The 23,668-nt window shown below is 42.5% G+C and overlaps 1 protein-coding gene across 13 annotated transcripts in view; it reads left to right on the top strand.

The window, feature by feature from the left end:
• foxp1b (forkhead box P1b) overlaps positions 1 to 23,668 on the top strand; it is a 139,158-nt gene that overhangs the window by 107,254 nt on the left and 8,236 nt on the right. For all 13 annotated transcript variants that reach the window (XM_068314516.1, XM_068314512.1, XM_068314515.1 and 10 more), the window contains 7 exons: positions 1,619 to 1,763; positions 7,783 to 7,972; positions 13,723 to 13,830; positions 17,888 to 17,975; positions 19,168 to 19,251; positions 22,766 to 22,970; positions 23,186 to 23,262. In XM_068314516.1, the coding sequence (XP_068170617.1) occupies positions 1,619 to 1,763; positions 7,783 to 7,972; positions 13,723 to 13,830; positions 17,888 to 17,975; positions 19,168 to 19,251; positions 22,766 to 22,970; positions 23,186 to 23,262 (897 nt within the window). The remainder of the gene's footprint in view (positions 1 to 1,618; positions 1,764 to 7,782; positions 7,973 to 13,722; positions 13,831 to 17,887; positions 17,976 to 19,167; positions 19,252 to 22,765; positions 22,971 to 23,185; positions 23,263 to 23,668) is intronic.

Raw genomic sequence — 23,668 nt, 5'->3', positions numbered from 1 at the left:
GTCTGCATGCTGGGAGCTCACAGGAGCGCCCGTCAGCTGATGGGACTAACAGACTAGAAGAACAAAAAAAGTGAAGAGGAGGGTTAAATTCATTTGCAATACTCTGATTTTTCTTTCTTCCTTTTTTTTCTGAAAAGCCACCCTCTATTTATTTAGCGTTTTGATGAAAGACATTGTTCCCTGTGAACTGCCGCCCCCGTAACACCATTATGTTTGTGTCAGGCTGTCAGGGAGGAGGTCGAGAGCAGAAAAACCACTGAAGACATGAGAAACCTGATAGAAGAGAATTGCGAAACGACCGACCTTTCATTAATAGGACGGATCAAAGAGGATCACCTGCATCCCACATTTCACCAAAATGTGGTTACGCCTCGAAGTTTGATTCTCCACTATCCACCGTCAGCCCGCCTCCTCCGCCTGATTGATCCAATGAGATGCCCCGACTCACTATAACACACCAGCGCGGCCCAAGGCTTATTTTTAGCAAGCCAATGCCGGCAGTGTGTGGGGAGGGAGGAGGAGAAGGGGGGGAGGAAGGGAAAGGAAGGCCTATAGACCCTTTTGACAAGCCAAAAGGGGGCAGTCGGAGGGGACATGTTTTATCTGGCTGTTTCAGAGCCGCCGGCAAGTGACCTGACAGCAGCGTTGCACCGAGACCTTTTTTGTATGCACTCAATTGTGAGAAGTAAACAAAGTGGTGTATCCTGTGTTTGGTAACAGGGTGCGGTGCACAGCTTGGCAGCCCCTGCACTGCTTTTAGTGCCCCCTCCTCTCCTCCCTCCCGCCTGACAACTGGCCTCGTATACTCATAAACAGGCAATAACCCAATGACTCTCAGGCATGTTTATTCTAATGTCATCCATCAAAAAGTACAGAAGGCGTCCTGTTGCAGACTGTTTAATTGATGAGACCTTTTTTTTTATGAGTTGTTGAGATCAAGGGTTAATGAAAGGGTTAAAGACCTCTCTTCTCTGTGCCCTTGTTATCTAAAGAACATCTCTCATTTGTTTTGACTCATAGGAGATCGGGGATATTAGATAATTTCCTTCTATTTATTATTTTGATTTTTGGATCACATTTCCAGCCTATCAGATTTCACACGTTTGGCCAAAGTTATTTCCTTACCCTGAAAAATGTGGAAAAGCAGCTTTTCATCGCTAACTTTGCGACAAAGCAGCTGATGTCAGTCGGTCCACAGCGTGCAGAACGACAAAGCTAGCTGCGATGGTTTTGGTGGGAACGGCGTTTCCCTGAGCTCATCGCCGTGCATGAGAGAGTAGAGAGAGTTGCTAGGGTAGTTATTAAGCACTTTGATTTAGTCACACGTTGTTTGCTGAATTATGAATGGCTGTAATTAAATTCCTGTGGCTCTTATTATGAATGATTAACTATGTTGTTTCATTGTTTGTCATTTTCCTCACGACTCCTCTGTAATTAAGAAAGAGCGCCAGAGAGAGAGGTTTACTCCACCTGTCTTAAGTGGGCCAGCCAATTTCACAGTAAAGGCAAATTTCTGGAATATCACACGTTCAGTATTGAGCTTTTCATATGTCCTCTGGCCTTTATGCTTTATGTACATCATGTTTGCTGATGGTGTGTCTTCTCATTTTCATATCAGGTGTCAACACAGCAGTTGGCCTTCCAGCAGCAGCTCCTGCAGATCCAGCAGGTTCAGCAGCAGCATCTTATCAACCTCCAGAGGCAAGGGCTACTCACAATCCAGCCTGGACAGACCAGCCTGCCACTGCACTCCCTCACTCAGGGTCAGTACCTGATGTCACAGCACTGCTGTAGCCTGCAGAACCAGGTCGAGCATCCTCATAGGAAGTCCTCACCTGTTCAGTGGGAGCATTTCTGCAAATAAAACATTACAACCGATTACATCTAGGGATTATCTGTCAGTATGGGTAGAGGTGTTGAAATGTCTATGCTGATGTGAAGTTTAATCCTGCTGGAAAGGACATACACTGGCTTGTAAAGATTGGGGTTGTTCCAATACACTTTTATGTGTTTATTGGCATATTGGTCAAATATTGGTCGATTTCTCAACCTGTTATGATGGAGTTATTCCATGAAGATAAAGAATGACAGTCATTCTATATAAAGAGAACACTGCTTATAAAATTATTGAGCTATTAAGGCAGAGAAAGTTTTCATTCATAGTGAAGGAGTATTATAATAAGTGTTATATCCCTTTGACACCTGCTAGCACATCTAAAATAATTTTATATGATCCACATTTCAGTTTAAGAGTCACGTGATTATTATGATGATGTCATTTCATTGGTATTAAATGTCCAACAGTTGTCAGGGAACTATGTCTGACCTTTTTCACACACATGTTTTTTTATAGACTTCTTTATACAAATTATAAACTCTGTCTAAAAATATTAGTATTCCTATTGGTCTTCCTGAAACTAAAGGTTGCTGCAAATAAATTTGGAAGGCTTGAAGCCTGCAGTTTATTTTTAACCATTGCAGCTTGTGTATTTTTGTCTCTTTATAATTGGACCGGTTTGATCTGTCACTCTTATTAGTTTGCTATACAGTACTTATATAAATTTGTTCAGTCAAAGTGAACCTGAAGTATGTGACCACATTATGTACGTGGTTTCAGTGAATCAGGACACACCCTATATAAGCCTTGATTCAACATTTCCGTGATTTATGAAGTGTCATCTTATACCTCTTGCACTATTCACTACAGCTTTCATCCTGGTGCACCTTACTCACTTTATTACCATCCTACAAATCCCACTTTTTCACTAGTGAAGATGTTTAATAGTAGAACTTTGTGCTCGAACCCTCCGCGTTGTGTCTTATGCTTGGCATCCTGATGGCAGTCGCCTTCAGCCTTGGGGAAAACTGGTTCTATTGTTCGTAAACTGCCAGTGAACTTGTCATTGTGAAACTGCCTTTCATTTGATACGGAGTCAATACTTGTTGTTTGGCAAGGAAGTTTATTTCTTTATTTATTCTTCAATATTTTGTTAAGGAGTGGTCGCCTTGTGACAAAGCAGCCGTCACATGGTTGACGGCATCAACATGACATGCACTGTTCATTCCCAGCAAAGACAAACAGTTTTGAAATAACAAGATAAGGCCGATAAAAATGGGAGTGTTTGGGGGGGTGCTTAGGTAATAGGCAAACACAAACACGGTTTGTACAGTGGTGTTATTGTTTGGAGTGGGTATGAAATCACTCATCCACTCGCCATGGGCACAGGCGTGGAGCGCTGTTGTGTTGTTAGTGTGCTTTGCTGAATTGCTTTGTGTCAGATGTCTGGCACGGACACACACACACACACACACACACACACACACACACACACACACACACACACACACACACACACACACACACACACACCTTAAGTAAAACATTATGTGTTTGATATGACTAGTGTACACTTGATGGATTTCACAACAGCCCCAAATGCACCGTCATCTCCAATAAAGTGGAGTTCTTTTGAATTCATTTGTTGTTTTTAAATACTCTAAGCTTCTTAAATTTGACGCATTTAAATTTACTAAAACATCCACGCATCGTACCACATGCTTACAAAAACAGTGTATCACCATACCCAATAAGGCGCTGTGGAAACTATTACAAGTGAAATGTTCTCAGAGGCTGAGATGTGTACTTATTGAAATGTACTCATACAGGGGAGTATTTGTCATAGTTGTTTTAAATAACATTTAGAAGAGGAACTGAATGTACAATGTTTGTTTCTGTTTGTTACAACCAGTCAAACCTGATTGGTTTGCCCTCACAATCCATTGATGGTTGACTCTGTGCCTCCAACAGCTGTTACAACACTTTGGCTCGTGCTCCAGGCCCCCAGTTTTTTTTTTCTTCCTTTTCTACACATTTTCTGCTTGACTGTTTGAAGTTATTGATGACCTTTCTGTTTTCCACATCACTAAACTCTTTCATGCATCAGCAGACTGGGCCCATGGTGCTCAGATCTCATCTGCAATATTCAGCTAGCAGTTAGAGCTGCGTCAGAAGAGATGAGTTGATCTGTTTTGTTTGTGTCCCGGTGATTATGACGTCTGGGGGAGGGCAGTAAATTTGCATGTCTTTTTAGCTAATGATTTTTATTTCATCCGTCTAAGAATAGGGTATCAGTATAACAGTTATAAAAAACTATTACACACATGGAGTTTACTGAATCTTTCCCAAAACAGAAAGTTTATAAATGTTGCATCATTGCGTTAAACCATTAAAGTAGTGTATTTAGAGCTCTACGATGCAGTTTACTGTTCATTTCTTCTGCTCTCTTGCATTGCCATTGGAGGCAGATTAAAGTCAATTTTTCATGCCTAACAATGGATTGATGGAATGCATTTGAATTAGCTTTTCAAAATTTGATGTCGCTAATTAAATATAAACTTGTAGATAAATATTGAGAAAAAAAACAATTGTTCACGTTATCTAAAGTATAATGTCTTTGTCCTGTCGTAAATTCTATTGACATTAATGTTCAAAGTCTTGGAGGCGGCCAGACGGTGTCTGTTATAAATTACAGTAATTTGTTTGAGGAGGATGTTTCTCCCAAATATAAATTTGATCCACCCCTCCCTTTCCTGACGAACAAACCTCTGTCCTCTTGACCTGAAATGAGTCAGTGGTTGCTCAGGTGTTCCGTGAGTGTTCGCTTGAATGTGTTTGTTAACACGTAGGTGTGCGTTTGTGTGTGTGTCACAGCGGTAGATAGTATTTGTGTACAACCCAGATGAAATGGCCGCTTATCCTCTGAGGTTACTCCACTGGAGTGCGAGTTCTTGTAGCTGCGCGACATTATTTAAGTTGTCTGGGAGAGGCCAGTGGGACGGTGACAAGACAAATTTGTCGGTAATATGAAAGCAAAGAATGTGGCGAGCCATGAAGTGTTCGCATAACGGCAGCACATCAGGGACGGCGGTGGGTAATGCGGCTGACCTGTCAGTGATTGATACATCCAGCGGTGGGCTGCTGGTAATAGTTCTTGCAACATTAGGACAGGGCATATTTCAGGCCTAAGGGGTGCATATCAGCAGGCCAGTGATTACGGCAACATAAACAGGGGTGCAGCAAAGGTCCCAGCCTGATGGAACAATAAACTAATAGCGATGTCACTGTCCCCCCATGGCAGCGGCACTGCGTGTGAGAAGTAACAGCTCGGTTTAAAGAGCTCAGAGCACTGGGGGCCATTTTTTATTTTGTGGATGATGGCCTGCAACTGATGTCATTATGAACCTTAAATCAACTTTCTGCTTGCTTGAACATGGTCACCTGGGTGCAGGGGGACAAGGACAGGAAAAGGTTGAAGAGCTCGGCCTGTCTCGGTGCCAGAGCTACCTGCAGAGGTAAAATTGAGTTGGGAGGCCGGTGATCAATCAAGTGTCCCAACAACATACATTTTTTAGAGTGCTTGTCCGTATTTCCCAGTTGTAATGAGTGGAATAGTTGTGTTGAAAAATGGAAAGAGGAAAGATAAACCAATCTGGCATTTAAAGGATGAACAAACTGGGAACCCAAGAAAGACAATTTACAGATCAATGTTGTTACGTGTCCCAAAGTAATCAGATGGAGAGAAAGTCGATGCATTTTTTTTCCAAACACAAAATATAATACCCTTTGAGACATTTGTGTAATGATGTTTTATTGTCATTTATGTGGAATGATGAGCCATAGCTGTTGTGGAGCTGGAAGAGGTTACGGTTAGATAAGGCTACCGGGAGGGAAGAGGTGAACGGAGAGCAATAAAACCACGGACTAGATTCAGGAAGTGACAGCCTGGTCCCAGTCCGTTACCCCTCTCATCAGACCGCTCTATCCGCCGCTGTTTCATCTGAGTAAACAGCGGTGCCGGGGTCACTAGGACTGCTGGGTAATTGAGCCAGTGTGGGCCGCCCTGTCAAGCACATCGGCTAAAAATACATCGCCCACTGTCACCGGGCACCAAGTGGGGGGAAAATGATTGTTCCCACTGTCGGAGCACAGGACACTCACATCACCAGTGACCTTCTACTTCCAAACCAGCCGTCACAGACAAAAAAAAAAAAGGCGTAGCGACAAAGTTTCCGTATGTCATCAGAGAGACAATGGCGTCTTTGATAATGCAACAGCAAGTAGTGGATTAGCATGTTATAGCACAGCTCACAATATTAAGCGTGTTTATTGTCACGGATGAGCCCGTCAGTGTTGTAAGTGCAGACGCGCAAAATAGAGCAAGGGTGTGTTGGAATGCAGGAATAAGGAAAGACACTCCTTTGAACGTGAATAGGTTATTGATTTGTCCTGTAATCATTTCCTGCTCTTTGATATGCAAACGATCTCGTGTGAATTTACAGCAGTCCTATCAGACTCATTTCACAGTTCTTAGCCCCTGCGTCTCTCTTGAGTCCTCCGCCTCATTAGGCCTGTGTTCTCCATTACCACCGTAATTAAAATCTTTAGTAGCTTATCAAATTAAAAATATTTTTGCTGATCGTATTGAGATCTTCACCTCACAGTTATTTTCCACAACAGGAATAAATTAAGACTAAGCATTTTGCACACAATGTACGACAATCTGGTGCTTGAAAGGAGCACTTCTGGTATCTTTTGAGCCGCTGATGAGAAACGGGAGGGGAGGAGGGCAGAGAGAATATAAACCCAAGCAGATAAGCATGTGCAAATCATCTCTCATTTGCCGGCGCTCATTTTGAGAATGGATTTAATTAATTGTAATGTTAAACGAGTGGTCTTGCCCGTTTGCTCTGTGGTTAAATTCAGCACATATCCGAGGGCTTCTTTCACTGTACTTCAAACATGTGGCTTATTTAAGTGTGGATTTTGAATACGCCATTCAAATCTGCACCGTATTGCCTGTTAGGGCTTAAAGTACGCTAATGAAAGCACGGTTACCCAGATGCATTTGTTTTCACTGAACATAAAAATAGTGCCTTCTCAACCCAAAACGACTCAATTGTATCTGAATATCAACTTCATGCTCATTAGTGTCAGATGAAAGCACATTAACACACACCATAGAAACACATATAGTCTAGCGCATCACGTATCATCGAGGGCTCGCCTCTCTCTCATTCGTGGAAATCACGGAGCACAAACACAGAATCGTGCCCCTTCAACCCAACTCTGGCTCTGCGTTTCGGGATCACTGTCACTCAAACGAAGAAAATCCGCATGCCGAAAATATTCCTCCAACAAACCGAAAAATGTCTTCTGTCTTCAAGGGATTTTTTTTTCTTTCTTTCAAAGGGCTGTGTGAGCTGCAGTGTGCTTGACTTGTTAAGTGAGTTTTAAGTCTTCTGTGTCAATTGGAGGCGGTGCAGAGCTTTAAGTATTTTGCACATTAATGCGCTTTTGAGAATATTACCCCAGGGTCCTGTTTTGTCAGAGAGGCATGGGTGGGATGTTTTCTAGCATCACTATTGTAAACTTTTTGTTGTGTATGTTCTGCATATCTCCTTTGTTGAAAGTGATGGTGATTATTCAGATTTCATGCCTTGTCTGGATGTTAATTATTTACTCTGGGCATGAAATTTGCCTGAATGCCAGGGATTTGTGTCTACAAACACGCGACAGATCACAGGAGAAATGGGAGGGATAGTTGGAGGTAATGGAGAGAAAGAGAGGGAGGCGAGCGCTCTCAGAGCTCTACCCTGTAGTGGAATGTGTTTTCTAATTAATACTTAGCTTTGTTTACAGATGCTTTGATTTAATGAAGTGATGGAGAGGAGAGTAGGATTAGCCGGTTAATTGATTCAATTATCCCCATTTGTTTGTCTCAGGCATGATTCCAGCAGAGCTGCAGCAACTGTGGAAGGAGGTGACGAACGCTCAAGTGAAGGAGGAACACAACAACAGCAGCAACAACAGCCACCGGGGCCTCGACCTGTCGTCCCCGGCACTGCCAAAGAACCCAGTCCTCAACCAGCACGCCTCCACCAACGGGCAGTACATGAGTCACAAAAGGGAAGGGTGAGTCCCCCCGCTCACTGTTTCATCCCCTCACCACCACCACAAACAAACAAACAAACAACCCAAAGAGGCTTCCGTTGTGAATCATTTCCAGAGCATAATTCAAAATGATTTTAATAGTTTTTCAGGACATTTTCTCCACACATCAACCAAGTCATATAATCCTATAATATTCAGGGATTTTTCACTCTCTGTTTCCATGGTTAGAAGTATTTGTCTTAGATGAGGTTTACTGGGGCATAACTACTCAATATTTTTTTCATAGAACTCAATCTCCAGTACATACTGGAGGGATGCCTTTTTGACATTTTGGAAATTTTAAGCATTGTGTTTCTTATTAAAAATTTTTTTTAAATGCTATTAACAAGGGCAGCTTGAATTAATTCTACGTTTCTTCAATGAAATGCACCCGTGCTGGAGGATCCATATTTCCTGTTCCACGTGCACGTGTCTGCTCAATAAGAACAAAGCTCAAGTCAAGACACACCGGCTTAAAATGAAGTTTTTCAAAGCACTCCTCTCTGTGTTGTTTGTAACCCGCAGTAGGTAATTAAACTGATCTTCACAGGCTCTTTTATGAATAGCAAACACAAAGCCTGTGTGCCCTATATTCCCTTTTAAAGCTGCAATTTCCCTCAGGGTACAAGTTGAAGGAGACGTCCCCGTAGGGGTTTCCAGAGATATTACTATTAATTTATAGTTTGTAAGTATTATTTCCATTAGGGTCACTGTTCTGTGGCCTGTAGGCAGCTGGGGATTTCATAGGAATACCTGGAAGGGATTTGTGGAAATGTGCACCGTGCTATTAATGAGGAGGTCATGGTATTGACCTCCTTCTGCTATTGTGTTACTGTAGTTTCTTGAACACATTCAGAGATTACCAGTGTATTGTCAGAAGAGAAAAGTGCTTCTTTGTATGCTGGGAACTTTTTGACACGTAGATTTAACATGATAATCTCTCATCAGTCAGGAATTAAAAAAAACCAAACAAGTGCAACAAAAACAGCACGCTATTATTTGCCCGAACAAACAATTCATGGGTGTATCAGATCATATTTTCAGTGCTGAAATGAATCATCTATGAAGGGTGTGTATGTCTGTGTTTTTAAGGAAGGAATTAATTTGGCATCTTACATATTTGCTTGTTTTCTTGCACCAGCGATCTTTGAACTGCGAGTGAGGAGCCTCCAGGCGCCATGAGCTCGCTGCGTAACATCTGACATGTGTTTCAGTGATCAAAACCAGTGCACCATTATGAAAGCAACGCCAATGAAAATATGTTTAGCGCAGTAAACCAGCATGCCTTTTGAGGTGAAGAGGGGATACTAATGGGGATCGGGGGACACAGGGATTTACAGAGTGGATCTGAGTGAGAGGGTACGTTATGATTCACTGATGTGTTGATACAAACAGAAAGCAGTCATTTCTTTTTAAGCTGCCTTATCAGTTTTAAACAGATTCATATTACCTGTGCAGACTTATCCTCTTAACTGTGTTTCAAAGTTATCTTTTTCCACAGACAGTGGAGGGAAATAAAACAAAAAAAAAAGGGCATTAGCTGCTCCCATAGTTGACAATATCACTGGCTTCCAATCCTTCATCCATTGTCTGCCTGAATTTCGAGTTTTTGTGCAGTCGAAGACAAATCGCGAGGGAAGATATTGACTCGCTCACTCCATCACGAGTTGTCGCGAGCAGGCAAACAAGGTGAGCATCAGCGGCAGAAAAGGCGAGAAGCAGCCACAGCTGTGGACTCCTTGAAACATCGGAGAAGACGTAAAGCGAGAGCTGGCAGCCCCTCTGCCTGGCACTGTCTGTCAGAGATTAAAGAAGATGTCAACAGCAGTTTAACACGAGCTTAAGCAAGGAAGGCAGTCTCCTTCTGAATATTCTCAATATATCTTAGATCTGTCAGAAAATCAAGCAGGTGCTTCTCATCCAACCCATCTGCTCGTGGAAGCCACGGATTATCTACCCGGAGTTTCAGATGCAGAGCGCTAAGAATAGATGATGGGTACAAAGTGAAAACAAAGCATCCCTTATTAAATGCTGAATTTAGAACCACACAACCAATAATCCTTTCTTGTGTTAATTTTGGGGACACTAGCATTACACAACCATCAAGAGCATTGTTCCCCTCTTTTGATGCTGCATATTCTATTCTAATCTGACTCTATGGAAAGAAAAAAACCCAAATATTATTAAGTGTGATGATTCCGAGCGAGGCTTGGAGAAAATGTCTGTGTTATAATCCAGGGATTTGAATAATCAGGTTGAAGATAATGGGCTGGGCCGGCCCGGGCGTAAATAGAGAGTATCCACTCATCCTCCCAGCGCTGAACTTAATGAACTTTTAATTGATGCGGTTTTGCTAGTCCTTTTGTCATGCAACAGAAACAAGCCTCTCTGCTGATGGACCTGTTTTCCCGACTGGCTTCATATTGGTTTACAGTGGGCCCTAAGTACCATGTAGTTAGTTTCATGTGTCATATAAAATCTGCCCAGGCACAACGACGCCTGCAACTAAAACCTTAAGTGCATCCACAGGAATCACTCTTGAGCTTTGCACTTCCGTCTTAAGGAAGGAGGAGAAATTCAATCACTGCCTTTCTTGACACACCGAAGACGGCGCACGTGTTTCTGCTTTCACTTGTCTGAAAAAGATTCTCAGTAGCATCCCCGATGTGACCAGGCTTTGAGTCACTCAATCTTTCAGGCCTTGTTGTTTCCCAGCCCGATATATACAATGCATAAATAGAGATATACCCCCGTGAGCCGGGTCATCTTTATTCAATGATTTGCTGATTTAAATGAAATGTGCCTGATCTTTATCTGACACAAATTCCCAATACAGTGCTGCATCAGCTTTGTAATGGGGAGCATCCTCACAAAGCGCTTGGCCCACTTTACTTCCCAACAACCATTAGTAACCGCAGCTCAGGGACTGTAACACAGCAATCTGTTAAGGAGATAAATTATCAGATTTGGCACAGCAGCCCCATTTCTCTTCCCTTTCATTTGTCGTACACCAGAAAAAATATGATAATTAAATCATTTAGCTTAAACCACGCAGTGTTACCCAGAACATGCGAGGCAGGGATGCTGTGTAGGATCTGGAGTTAGGAAAAAAAAAAGTGCTGATGTGGGAAACGGCGATGAGGGAGAGTGTTGTGGCTGGCTTCGAACACGATGGCTAGACTCTGACCTCACACGGTTGTAATTCATCTCTCACTTTTGCCGATGGACTGAGTCCATTAGGCCATGATGCCATAGAAGAAGTCTTGTTTATTGTGCAAGGGTATCATCAAAAATAACTGTCTGGCATCTGTTAGAGTCATATATGTGAGCAGCTCCGCCGTCTGTCCACCCATAAAGACAATGCAACACCTGGAAGGTTCACACACACTTTCTGTCCAGGTCTGCAGACGTTTTACTGTCTCTTCTCCTGTAAATGAAGCTAATGACACAGTTTTTCTTATTACTTTTATAAGATCATTAGATCGGTCTTCCCCTGGGGCAACAATAACACTCTGACCAGCTGTCCCGTCAGTCAAGTCAAATTGTAATGCAAAAGTGGGACTTTTTTTTTTTCTCGACTCACTCTTTCAACATGTTCTCAAATGGATGAAAACCCCATGAATTATGTACTCTCCCATTTCACTAATGTAGCTCATTTGGTGTAAATTCATTTTGTAGTGTTAAGCCTTCTACTGTTCTCTTCTGCCACTCACACAGGTTTGTGCCCACTATACTCCATATTTCAATGTCTTATTAATACCAAATTAACCGGCGAGCCTGATTGAAAAAAAATTAAAAAAGGATCTCTTTAAATTAAAACCATCATTACCTTGGCCGGTCTACACATTTCCATGTTAAATACTTATTACAATAGGTCTTCTGTCGTCTATTTATTAGCTATATCAAAACAGAGGTTTTACTGCAAATGCGTAATCCATAATTGCATTTCTTTCTTTTTTTTAAATCGGACTTTGAAAAAGGGAAGGAAAATTCTGCCAACCACACTCATGAATGCTTGACTGCTTCCTAATTGCAATGCAATTATTACATGTTACATACACAGTGAACTCTAAAGGAAATGATTGTAAAAATGAGGAAACCCGTGTCGACCTTTTTAAATTTCCTCCTCAAGATCCAGCGTTTCTAACATGGATGCCAATCATGACGTTTCTTCTCTGTTCCTGTTTGTTTAGTACATTTATAAATCATGGCAGACAGACTTTTCTGTACTTTTTTTTTCACAACATCCTTGTTTCCCATACAATCACAACAGTTAAAATCATTCTAAAACACATCCACACGCTGAAACAAATAGAATCAACTCCTTCACCACTGATATTAAAAATGTGTCCGAAGCCTTGTCTCAAAACTTTTAATGTTCAATCTTTTTTTATCTCAACCACTTGCTTGTCTGCATGCAGCGTCAAGCCTTTGAACTTTCAAGTGTGCATGGATTCCATAGTGACAGTCTCAAAGACAAAAGATGAAACGCAGTGATTGCATTGTTTGTTAAGAATTTTCTGATTCCAAGAGATGAGTCAGAAAGTATACTACCATTTGAATGTTCAGTGCGTAAAGGAAACGTGGCAAGTCTGTCCTGTTTTTCAAAAAGAACGCCAGGTCTCGTGTTGATCAGTCATACACCGACCTGTTGACTGACGTTGTGACAAATGGAAGAAGTCCTGAGGCTAATTTTGATCACAATGATGAGCATTTTCATTTTAAGTTTCAGTTTTTTTCATGACATCAGGAAAATAATAACAATGACAATGGCAGACCGACGTAAGAAGTCTGGGCTTGGAGGTTTTACTTCCAGTATTTAATCTTCCTTCTTCCTTGTAACGTTAGATCCTAGCCCTTATTAAATATATGTACAGGTATTTGGATTAGATTTTAATGGTCATTATAAGTATTCCCACCTGCCATCAGAGCAGTTTGTGGTTTAATGAATCTCTCTTTCTGGCCATTCTCCTGGAGAGCAGGGCTCCGACTGGAGCAGCAGCAGCAGAAGCACAGGTGGTAGCGATATAGGCCAGTCCCCCAGGCTCTTGTTGCTGAAAGTTGTGCGTCTTGTATAGTGTCTGCGTCCATATGGTCGCCTGTCTCACGCTCTTAGCAGACACTGCCTCTACACGGGCTGCTTTCTCTCAGCGCCGATTGTGTATCCACGCCTCTCGCCATATGGAAGGTGTTGTAAAGTTTGTTTTTCCGGGATGTTCCACCTATTTAGACTGATTGTATGAAGCCGTACACTCCCTGTAGATGTGCGCTTGTCAGCCTGCGGCGACACGGATTGGTCAGCATATAAATTGATACCAGGTGGGGATGTTTACAGTTGTTGTGTGGCGTGAAAGTGTCCTATACTTTCATTTTGCAGTTCACGTTTCTCCAGGAGGACCCTGGGACAATACAGCGCAGGAAAAGCAGCGATTATGGAGCACCCTAGCAGTCTTGATCAAAGGGAATTGCAGCATGGCTCAGTGATAAATAATTACATATTGATTTAGTTCGGGTTTCACAACGTGAGTCCCCTCCTTTAAGAGAAGATCAAGGAGACATCTTGCAGGTGTCCCGATTCCACGCAGAGTGGGGTTCAGGAATATGTTTTTCATGTGAAAACAACAGCATACACTACACACAACAGGCAAAAACCATCTTCTGTGATTCATTGTGTGCCCACAGGCCTGAAAATCCATTTTTATAAACTGTCCTCTTGGGATTTTCTGTTTCAGATCCACGCTAGAAGAGCCTTCCCATCACAGTCACCCTCTCTACGGTCACGGTGTTTGCAAGTGGCCCGGATGTGAAGCGGTGTTTGATGATTTTCACTCATTTCTCAAGTAAGTAAAAATCACCGGAGGTGCGTTTCTGTCCGTTTGTTTGTTCAACCGTTGGGTCGATTAAACGTTAAGTGACCCCCTGCGACGCCGAGGCCCTGCTGGTACAGATGGTTGTTATTCCTGAGTGTGGGTATCTGTGTTGGCACTCTTTTTAACAACGGCACTGCGGTGGGGTCTCCTTCTGAGAACGGCATGGGCCTCCAATTCCTGTGATAAGTGCAGTTCCCATGGAGACAGGGGCCGTTTTTCCCAAACAAACAACGGTGTGATGTTTATCTGTGGTAGCCTGCACTTAGGGCTCTCTGCATGTTTGCCCTTGTCACTGGATCGGAGGATTGGTGTGTGTGTCTTGACTTTTTTTCTGTGGTTTATTTGTCTTTCCCTCCCATCTCTCATCTTTTATTTCTTTCCGTTTTTTCTGTCTCTGCTTGAAGGCCTCAACAGTATGTTAAAAAGAACCGTGCAGACTGTACTTCCTTAGCGCCGGCCAGCATCAGCTGTCGTTCGCTGTCTTTCCATAGCGAGCTGGGTTAAGTTTTTACCTCACCCAGCTTGATGCAGGCCTTTGTTTTGCACCGTGATTCTGTCAGAGCCGGGCCTCTGGTTTACTAATCAGCCCTGTGTGCAGCAGCGCTTGAGCAAATCCAACACATAACAGCGCCATGGTTACGGAGAGGATGAAAACATCTGAATTGTGGCAGCAGATCAATGGCTCACTGTCACCCTAGATTAGACGCACTTTTAACAAGATATGACACAATTCCATTATCCCGAAACAAGCACTCAGCGAATACACGGGTTCCCGGTAGACACAAGAGAAAAAGGTGCTGCAGAGGGATGAAAGTTTTCACCGTCTTTCAGTCTTCTTTTTGTTTTTAATACCTTTTTACTCACTCGTAGAGGATTTTTCCATCTGTGCTTGTACACTGAAGTTATGTGTGAAAAGAAAAATGGCCAGTTTTCTGTTTCATTCTGTTTAATAAACATCCTGTGACACAGACACATATTCCAGCTTTGGGAGTGCCCTCTTACATCCATCCGTATTTATTGTATTCTGACATTGCCTCACCCTTTGTTTATGAAAGAGACGGGAATTAAATTCAGTGTGCCCGGTGGAGCTCTGCCTTCAAAAGTCTCTAAGTGCACTCTGCTATGTTTTTACAAGTGTTTTTATCATGGCAACATCTTGTTTACTTTAGTTGCCTGCTCAAACTGCTCGGAACATGTTAAGAAAACATTTGGGGAGAGTCTCCACAAAGCTGCCTTTGTTTAACACAGGGTGAGAGCGAGAGCAGCTCACCAAGGTGTTAACTCTCAAACCCTTAAGCACTTCCACATGAATCCCAGCAAACTGATACCATGGGCCTCCGAAAAACCAAATCAAAAATAAAAATAAAGAATACATCAGGCGTTATAATACTCCTACAAAAGTGTCCAAAGTTTGGGGGAAAATTAGAAGTGAAGCGAGAGAGAGTGTGTGTGTTTGTGTAGTCAGCAGAACACGGCGTACACGCACCAGAGGAAGAAGGTAACACGACTTTAACGTCGACCAGATTTCAGCTCCGCATGCCAACAGTAACAAAGAAGACGACTGAAATGTTGTTTTAAGCCGTGTGTATTTATTCTATCTTTTAAAGAAAACATTACATACCTACACGCACTCGTCTCGATAAATACAAAACACCAAGTCCCTGTTCCTGTTTTCGGGTTCAGCACACAGATGGGTGGGGTCTTAGTGTTGGTTTTATTGGGGGTCAAGGCCCTGCTTCTCCGTGTCCAGTCAGAGGTCAGGCTCAGCGAAACACTGCAGTGCCCTCTAGTGCTGCTCTGCCTGTCAGCTGGAGCTGCTAACACTTCTCTCTACCATCTCCACGCCGACCTCATGAAAACACAAAAACACATCAAATAAAACAGGCCATGAATGACTTTCATCTTCTATATAAACATTAAAATCTTAATAGCACTTATAATATTTGTGATGTAATTTCAGTTGTGTTTCACATGATATGTGGAGAGGGAGAGAGAGAGAGAGAGAGAGAGAGAGAGAAAGAGAGAGAGAGCCTTAAGCAATCCGGTCTATATAACGACAAATTGTGAAGAAAAAAAAAAAAAACTAGGCAAACTTAACTGCTATGTTAAAGTCAAGCCGTAAGAAGAATGTCTGTTTAAGTTGTTTTATTGTGGTAATTTACATTAGGGACTGTCATCCTGCCAGAGAGCGTTTGCATTTGAAGTCCAGAAAGTGACACATGCCAACGTTCATAGTCTCTCTCTACGTCAATTTCCGTATCCCCTGCTCCCGTGTCCAGACACTCCTCTCAAGGCTGCATTAGGGCCATTTGAATATTTCATTTCCTATTAATTATGCACTGTGACTCTCCATGTCATTAGAAGAAATAAAGTGGACTATAACAAAGGATGAAAAGAATCGAGGCACATGTCTCCTATGAACAGAGAAATTCCAAAGCTGCTCACGTAGGCCACCCTTCATTGAAAATTCACTCTGTGCCAGTTAAATTGAAGTTGAAACGTCTTTACCTATTATTTTCCTCTTTGAAATTTAGTAAGATGTCCTGAAATGTTTACCAGTTTCATTTTCCGACCTACTTAATTAAACGGGCGTTTATTTGACTCAAACAAATGGAAAAGCCCAGAAGAAGTCTGAATTGATTTCAGCAAAAAAAGGGGGTTGCTGCCCACGCTTCCTTTAAGCACGCCTTTTTAATTTCTTTCCCGTCACAATAATTAACTTCAACCGGTGAATGTATATCGCAGTCATTTTTTAAAAATGTATTATCGAAACACAATAGGAAGACCTGAATGTGAGGTTGGTGGTGGTGGTGGTGGTGGTGGTGGTGGGGGATAGACTATATTTGCTATAAAGATTTAAATCATTCACCTCAAGGTTGAAAATACCTCAGCTGAGCAGAAACCTTCACATTTCAAGCAGAGCGCCATCAATTTTCCATCCCTTCGCTGGTGTCTGTTTTCTGTGTGTCTGCGTGCCGTTTAACGCACAAATGTGTTGTCTGTGCATAAAAGGAGCGACGTCAAATTTATTGGGCTATCATAACACCGGTGCTGCCACTGTGTGCCTTCACAGGTTGACTCTGGTGTTTTTGATTTGCGGTAAATGACAGAAAAAGTGCATTTGAAAAGGCGGGCGCATAACACACCTCCCCACCACCACCACCACCACCAGTCATCCGCCGGCGCCGCTGTGCACACAGACGCGGCTGGTGACAGTGACCTACATGGTCACTGAAGATGTGATATAATTTATGATATATATAATATATTGGATCCATTAGCGAGCATAATGAAGTAGTGAAATGAAAGGGTATTTGTGAAATCAGTTCAAACATCCTGCTCGGATTATGATTAAATGATTAATGAAATGCCCCTGCATAAGCATTTTCAAACAGTAATTCATGCGGCAGCTGATAAAATTCCTCCAATCATATTTCCTTCACTCGTGAACCTTATCTCCACCATTTTATATAAATCACAGAAAAAAAAAAAAACTTGTCTGCTACCCGGCGAGCTACTTATTTAGATTAGTTATAAACGTACAGGAAAAGAGAATGTCTCCTCTATATAAAATAATCACGCATAATTATATCCATAATTCAAGTTTGTGACAGATCCAATCTCCTTGTCCTGTTGTTCTCAACATTTTGTCTGGCTTTATTCAGATTCTCTTAACTTAAATGACATAATTAGCAGACAAAAAAAATATATAAATAAGAAAATGAAGTCAAGTTATTCTTATATGTGATCCGTGGTTCGACGTGACTCATAGAATAAATGTTCAGTAATTCTTGTATGTTAAAATAATTATTCTATGTATGTTATCTCTTATACTATTGCTCTTCATCTCTAAATGATTTATGATTCTTCTTTTATTTATCAGAATGTGGCCACATATTTTCCTTTCATTGTGTTCTAAATAATTACCAGACTTCATCATTAAAACCAGAAAACACACTTTGATTCTCACACCTAATCGCCTGCAGACGCTGACAGTCAAACTGAGTTTTTTTTTTTTCTTTTTCAGGCATCTCAACAATGAGCACGCCCTGGATGACAGAAGCACGGCCCAATGTCGGGTGCAAATGCAGGTCGTACAACAGCTGGAGCTGCAGGTATTGTGTCTCCGTTTGTTTTGGCCCAAATATTTGTGTCCTCTTCTGCTGTCATTTCCTCTGTGTCTGCCGAACCCCTCCCTGTCCGTCTGATGTCAGTCAAGGGGTCACTTTTTTGCGTACGCGTGCGTGCGTGTGTGTGTGTAAGCATGAGGGGTGGAGGGGAGGCAGCAGAATCATTTTGTGCATTTGCAAGTAATCTGTCATTAAAAATGTGTTATGTATGCATGACAGCCAGGAAAAGATATATGAAGGGCCCGGGGCTAAGTAGAGAAGATAATTACATTTTGAATTTTACTGGGTTTTAAAGTTATTTATGACATTTAACTATTTTGCACCAACAATAAAACACTTAGCGAAATGGTTTGGCAGCGGTGTGACAGTGAGTGACTGCAGAAGAACCCTGGTGATCAGCAGTCATTATATATACGTGTGATTTTTCTTTACCTTTGTCTATGAGAAAGGAATATCCATACTTGTAAATTAAGACTCTGCTCGTGGAAAAAGGCAGCTTACCGTCGCTGTGCCATGTCACGTGTGCGTCCGTGTATATGTGATGATATTGGGTTTAAATTGTGACTATGACTACTGCATCAATGTGAGATGTCACATATTTATTTTCTAAAACCCACAGTTTCATCAAACTATAAATATTAAGCTGCTGCTGTTGCAGGATCAAATGCAACTTTTTGATATCATATGTTAATAGTTTGACATTAGTTCTAATGAATATGAAAGAGTTGTGGTTTATGGTGTTAAACAATGAGAGTTCAGTTGCTCAAACATTACACCACACCAGCATCCTGTTATTTCTGCTCTAGTGGGGTGTTTTCCAGAGGGATGGCATGAAGGTCTATCAGGCAGACTTCCCCTGTATGCAGCCCATCAGCGTGATTTAAGCTGGCAGCAGACAGTGCTTAGTTTAAGACAGCTATAAGGTGCCCGTGCTTGTTATTAGCAGAATCCTTTAACCTTGAATTGAAAAACAGAAGTCAGATGGTCTGAAGTGTTGAGTTGTTGACAGCTTATTTTTTTTAAAAACAACAAAATAATAAGACCAGAACCATCGATTTGTTCCGACATGCTGTTTGTTTTCACTGCAAAGGAATGTGGAAAATTAACATGCAAAGAAATGGATCACTTCCCCCCCCCCCCTTTTGTCAAAGAATCAAATGTTCTTTCCTCATTACAGCTAGCGAAAGACAAAGAGCGTCTGCAAGCGATGATGACGCACCTCCATGTCAAGTCCACGGAGCCCAAAGCCACCCCGCAGCCGGTAAGCAGCAACCCCCGTCATACGTCTTCCTCCGGTCCCTCCTCCTCCCTTTTGTTCGTCTTAATTGGCACACATGTATCCATTAATCCCTTCCTCCATCTTCTTATTTATCTGCTAAATAAAAACAGCTGTTCTCTTGAGGGAGGCAGTAAATATTGTTTGGACCACATCTGCTGACATCTGAGATTCAATTTAGCGTCTGTGATGAACTGGATGCAGGCTGTGATGCAGCCTCAGCCCCAGAGAGCCGAAGCAGACGAGGAAGAGGGGCAGAGAGTCACAGTGATAATAACATGGATTTTATTTTATACACAGAATTAATTTAGGGTTTGCTTTGAGATGAAAATTATTGTCATTCCAGAAAATTTATTTAAAAACAATGTCAAGACCTTTAAAAGTTAAGAAAAATAAAAAGTTAAACATTTTGGGTTTCTGCGGTCACTTAGAATTATTTTTTTTTAATTTTCATCTTCGTTTTTTTCATACCATAAAAAAACTGCCTACATGCAGACGGGAAATTTAATCTGATTTAAGCCAAAATAAAGAGTAAACATTTCAACCTCAGTTTCTACATTAGATGAGGTTGATGTTACTACAAATATTTTATTTTTATTTATATGGCATCAAGATTGCAAATGAAGTGGTCATTTAGGCGAAAATTCTAATTTTCGCCAAGTGCAAAAAATATTTTACAAGTGATTCAGGAATATCTGCTTCTGGTCATAATCCATAGCAGATAAACAGAGTATCTACCTGAGTCTTCCCAGACTCTTATAAACGCCATGAACCTAACTGTTTAATCTATTTCCTATTGGGTCACATGTGGCGTTCAAGAGTCTGTGCTGTTTGGTCGGGTTTAAAAAGCGGCCTCGACACCATATTTCAGTCTATGACAGTTCATTCAGAGAGCCAAATGTATAAAGAAGCACAATGATCATTTTACTGCAGGGTGAGAATGTGAAGTCAAGCACACACACACGATACACAAGTGGTAGAGTTGAGCTGCTTGGATCATTTATTTACAGTCAGAGAGGTGGCTATTGATGTGCAGAGGCTGCATGTTCGCTCCATGCAGCGCGGCCCGTCAACAGAAAGCGCCTGAAGATGTCGAACGACAATGGGCCGCCTGTAAAAGCCGTGCCTGTGTCACACACACACACACACACACACACACACACACACACACACACACACACACACCGATTGTCTAGATTAGAGTGCAAAATGGGGGCTCCGACACGGGGAACATTTGTGTATGAAAAGTGTTCGGGGTGGCAGATAGCATCTTGAGTTCACTACCTCTCCTCTCTTCCCTGGGGCCCGTGAGAATGGCTGTGTCAGAGCCAGCGTTTGCCTTCAGAGAGGTGGGGGGTGGGGGGTATGGGGGCGCGAGCTGGGATTTTTATTCAAATAAATAGACTCCCATTCTGCAGCTCCACTTAGCCTGCTGCGAGCCGCTGTGATAAATATGTCTGGTTCAGCTGGGTGAGTGGTGGGTTTACGGGTCGGGCCTCGTGGCCCGTGGTTTGGCCTCCACAGAGGAGGATCAGATATAAAATACTGTATTTTCTGCACTATAAGGCACACTGGATTTTAAGGCGCACTGTTGGTTTTTGAAAAAATTAAAGGCTTTTAGGTGCGCCTTACAGTGTGGAAAATACTGTATTCTCCAAGTTGACTCTGCTCTCTTACCATAAGGCTAGCCATGTGTCTCTGTTCTGAGCTGTCGCGTATAATAAAGGCATCGAACTTCCTGGTTTACATTTAATCATAATTAAAGACAAACAAATTGATACTGTGCACAATATCAAAAGAAGAGGACTCTTATTCTTCTGAGGTTGATGGGGCTCAGAGGGGGGGAGGGGTTTAGACAAAATGTGCCGCACTAGCGGTGCTTGCGTATGCGTATGTTTGTATTTGCCTCTCAGTGTGTGGGTGGGTTTTTCTGCACACGGTGTCACTAAGCATTCTTGTCAGAAATCTGACCTTTTACGCCATACATAATTAAGGAGGGACTTTTTGTTTATTTTCTTTAGCAGCTTGCCGAGTCAAAGCCAGTATAATTAGATCACCAATTACCATTTAATTAATTTCAGTCTGAAGTCTCATTTTGTCTCGGCACTGGAGTGAGCCCAAATGGTGAAGCAAACAAAGGCGAGGCTATTACCAGCCTGTCTGGCCTATTGTGTAAGCCTCTCTGTGTTTATTGCCAGGGAATATGGATGAAAATGAAACAAAGCCTGCTAATCCACAGGAAGAGGAGTCAACACCACAGCCCCGTTCTATTGATAGCATTGTGTCAGAAACACGCGAACTCCGGTGTGATTTATTCTGCTCGTGAATCAGAATAACACGTCTTGTGCTACCGTCGGTGAGGATGTCGTCTGCGTTTGTGCATCCCTACAGTAAGGAAGAGCCACTGAATTTAATAAGGTCCCTGTAAAATTAGAAAAAATAAATGCATGATAAATAACACAAACCAAATATAATTAGATATTATTATTCTGATATTCCACATAAACGCTGGACATTATCTGCTCTGCTATCTACAGACGTCTGTTCCGGTTTAACCGTCTTCCATCACGCCCTTCATCACCTCCATGACATTATCAGCACCAATCAGGCGTCTGATCTTGTGGTCAACAATCCACGTCACAGACGTCCTGCTTGAGCAGCCCATTCTTCCCTCTTTATTTCCCCTCCTCTCTTCCTCACACTCCGAAGTCATGTTTAATTCGGAAACTGGCCTCTTTTGGCAAATTAGCAATTAGAACAATTTTGTTCGAATATGTATCTGTGTCATTAGTTGTCCTGCCAATTAAGAGCTTGAGGTCAGGCTAGAATTTTCCACTTGACTGCTGCTCCAGAATGGAGGCTTGGCACTTGGCTTGAAGCTGCCATAGCTGCTGGAAACTGTGTTATACCCGTGGAGCACTTGCCATAATTAGTTTACCTTGTAGCTACTATTACTTACATGGAGTCCTTCTCCTTTGCCCACTCAGCACATCCTCATGCGGTGACATATTCTTCCCGTGAGGATAAGAGGACTGAATCTTTACCTGATGACGGAGATGAGTCAGATAGCAGTTAATCATCACGTCAACTAATTACAGTCCTCACGATAAAGTTGATAACTAGCCCACATTGGCGTCTCCTTTCGGCTCCCTGACTGGAGCAGTAACCATGTCATGGACCGACAATGTGGGCGGCAGCTGAGGTCAGGGGTCAGTTGTCCAAAAAAGACGAGAGGAACAAAAGATTTGATGAAATGCAACGAAACAGAAAGCCGTGAACAGGCCTGACGCGGCAGCGAGAGAGGGGGGGGGCGAGGGGAAGAATGGAGGGGGGTGCAGGAGGAGCGAGCCTCAGGGGTTCCTCTCCAAACATTTAGCAAATGTTCATGGATCATCTCAGAGCCCACCTGCAATTAGAGAGGAGACGTGCATCGCCGATGAGGCACCAGAGACTCGGGGGGGTAATTAACTGTCTGTCTGTTCACTCTTCCTCTCCTCAGCTCAACCTAGTGTCCAACGTCACGTTGTCCAAGTCGGCCCCCGAGGCCTCCCCTCCACTGAGCCTACCCCGGACCCCCACCACGCCCACGACACCCCTGACACCCTTGTCCCAGACCCACTCCGTCATCACAGCCAACAGCCTCCACAGCATAGGCCCCATGCGCCGCCGCTACTCAGACAAGTACAACATGCCCATATCTCCAGGTACTGCACGGCGAACACACACACACACACACACACACACACACACAAAGCACACACTTGTCTTAATGACCGGCCCGCAAACCACACACACTGTATCTGTATACACACACATGTAATCACGTTATAATTTGTGTTATCAGCCACTGATAGGGCATTACTGTCTGCACCTGATCGCTTGACGCTGTGTTGACTCAGTTTGTTTGTTTCGTGTGCAGATCTCAGTCAGAACAAAGAGTTCTATATGAATGCAGATGTTAGACCGCCGTTCACGTACGCCTCGCTAATACGACAGGTAAGCAGTGTGATGTGTGTGTGCAGAACATACTCAGCTATTTAGTGACATGCTTATATTTGTTCCACTTATTTTTGCGCTTCCTTCCTTGTTTAATTCCCAATTCGAGAATGCATGCAGAATTTTTTTTTTTAAAAACCATTTGATTTAAGCATTTCAGCGGCTGTGATTACAAACCAACTTCATTTCACACAACAGTAGGGACGAACCTGTTTTAACATGGCCAGTCAATTACGGCTTGGCCACAGTAATCTGGGATCTCAGGAATTAATCTGAGCCGAGCGTAATTGCCGTCCTTGTAATCTGCCTGTGAAATGTTTTTGCTCGCCCTTCATTTACAGCCACAAAAAGGAAAAAATATATATATATATTCAAATCTGCCGTTTTTGAATGAACAGCACAGGAG

Source organism: Antennarius striatus, chromosome 5 (assembly GCF_040054535.1).
Source record: "Antennarius striatus isolate MH-2024 chromosome 5, ASM4005453v1, whole genome shotgun sequence".
Lineage (NCBI taxonomy): Eukaryota > Metazoa > Chordata > Actinopteri > Lophiiformes > Antennariidae > Antennarius > Antennarius striatus.
The sequence above is the reverse complement of the archived record's forward strand: the minus strand, read 5'-3'. Positions and strand labels throughout refer to the sequence as shown.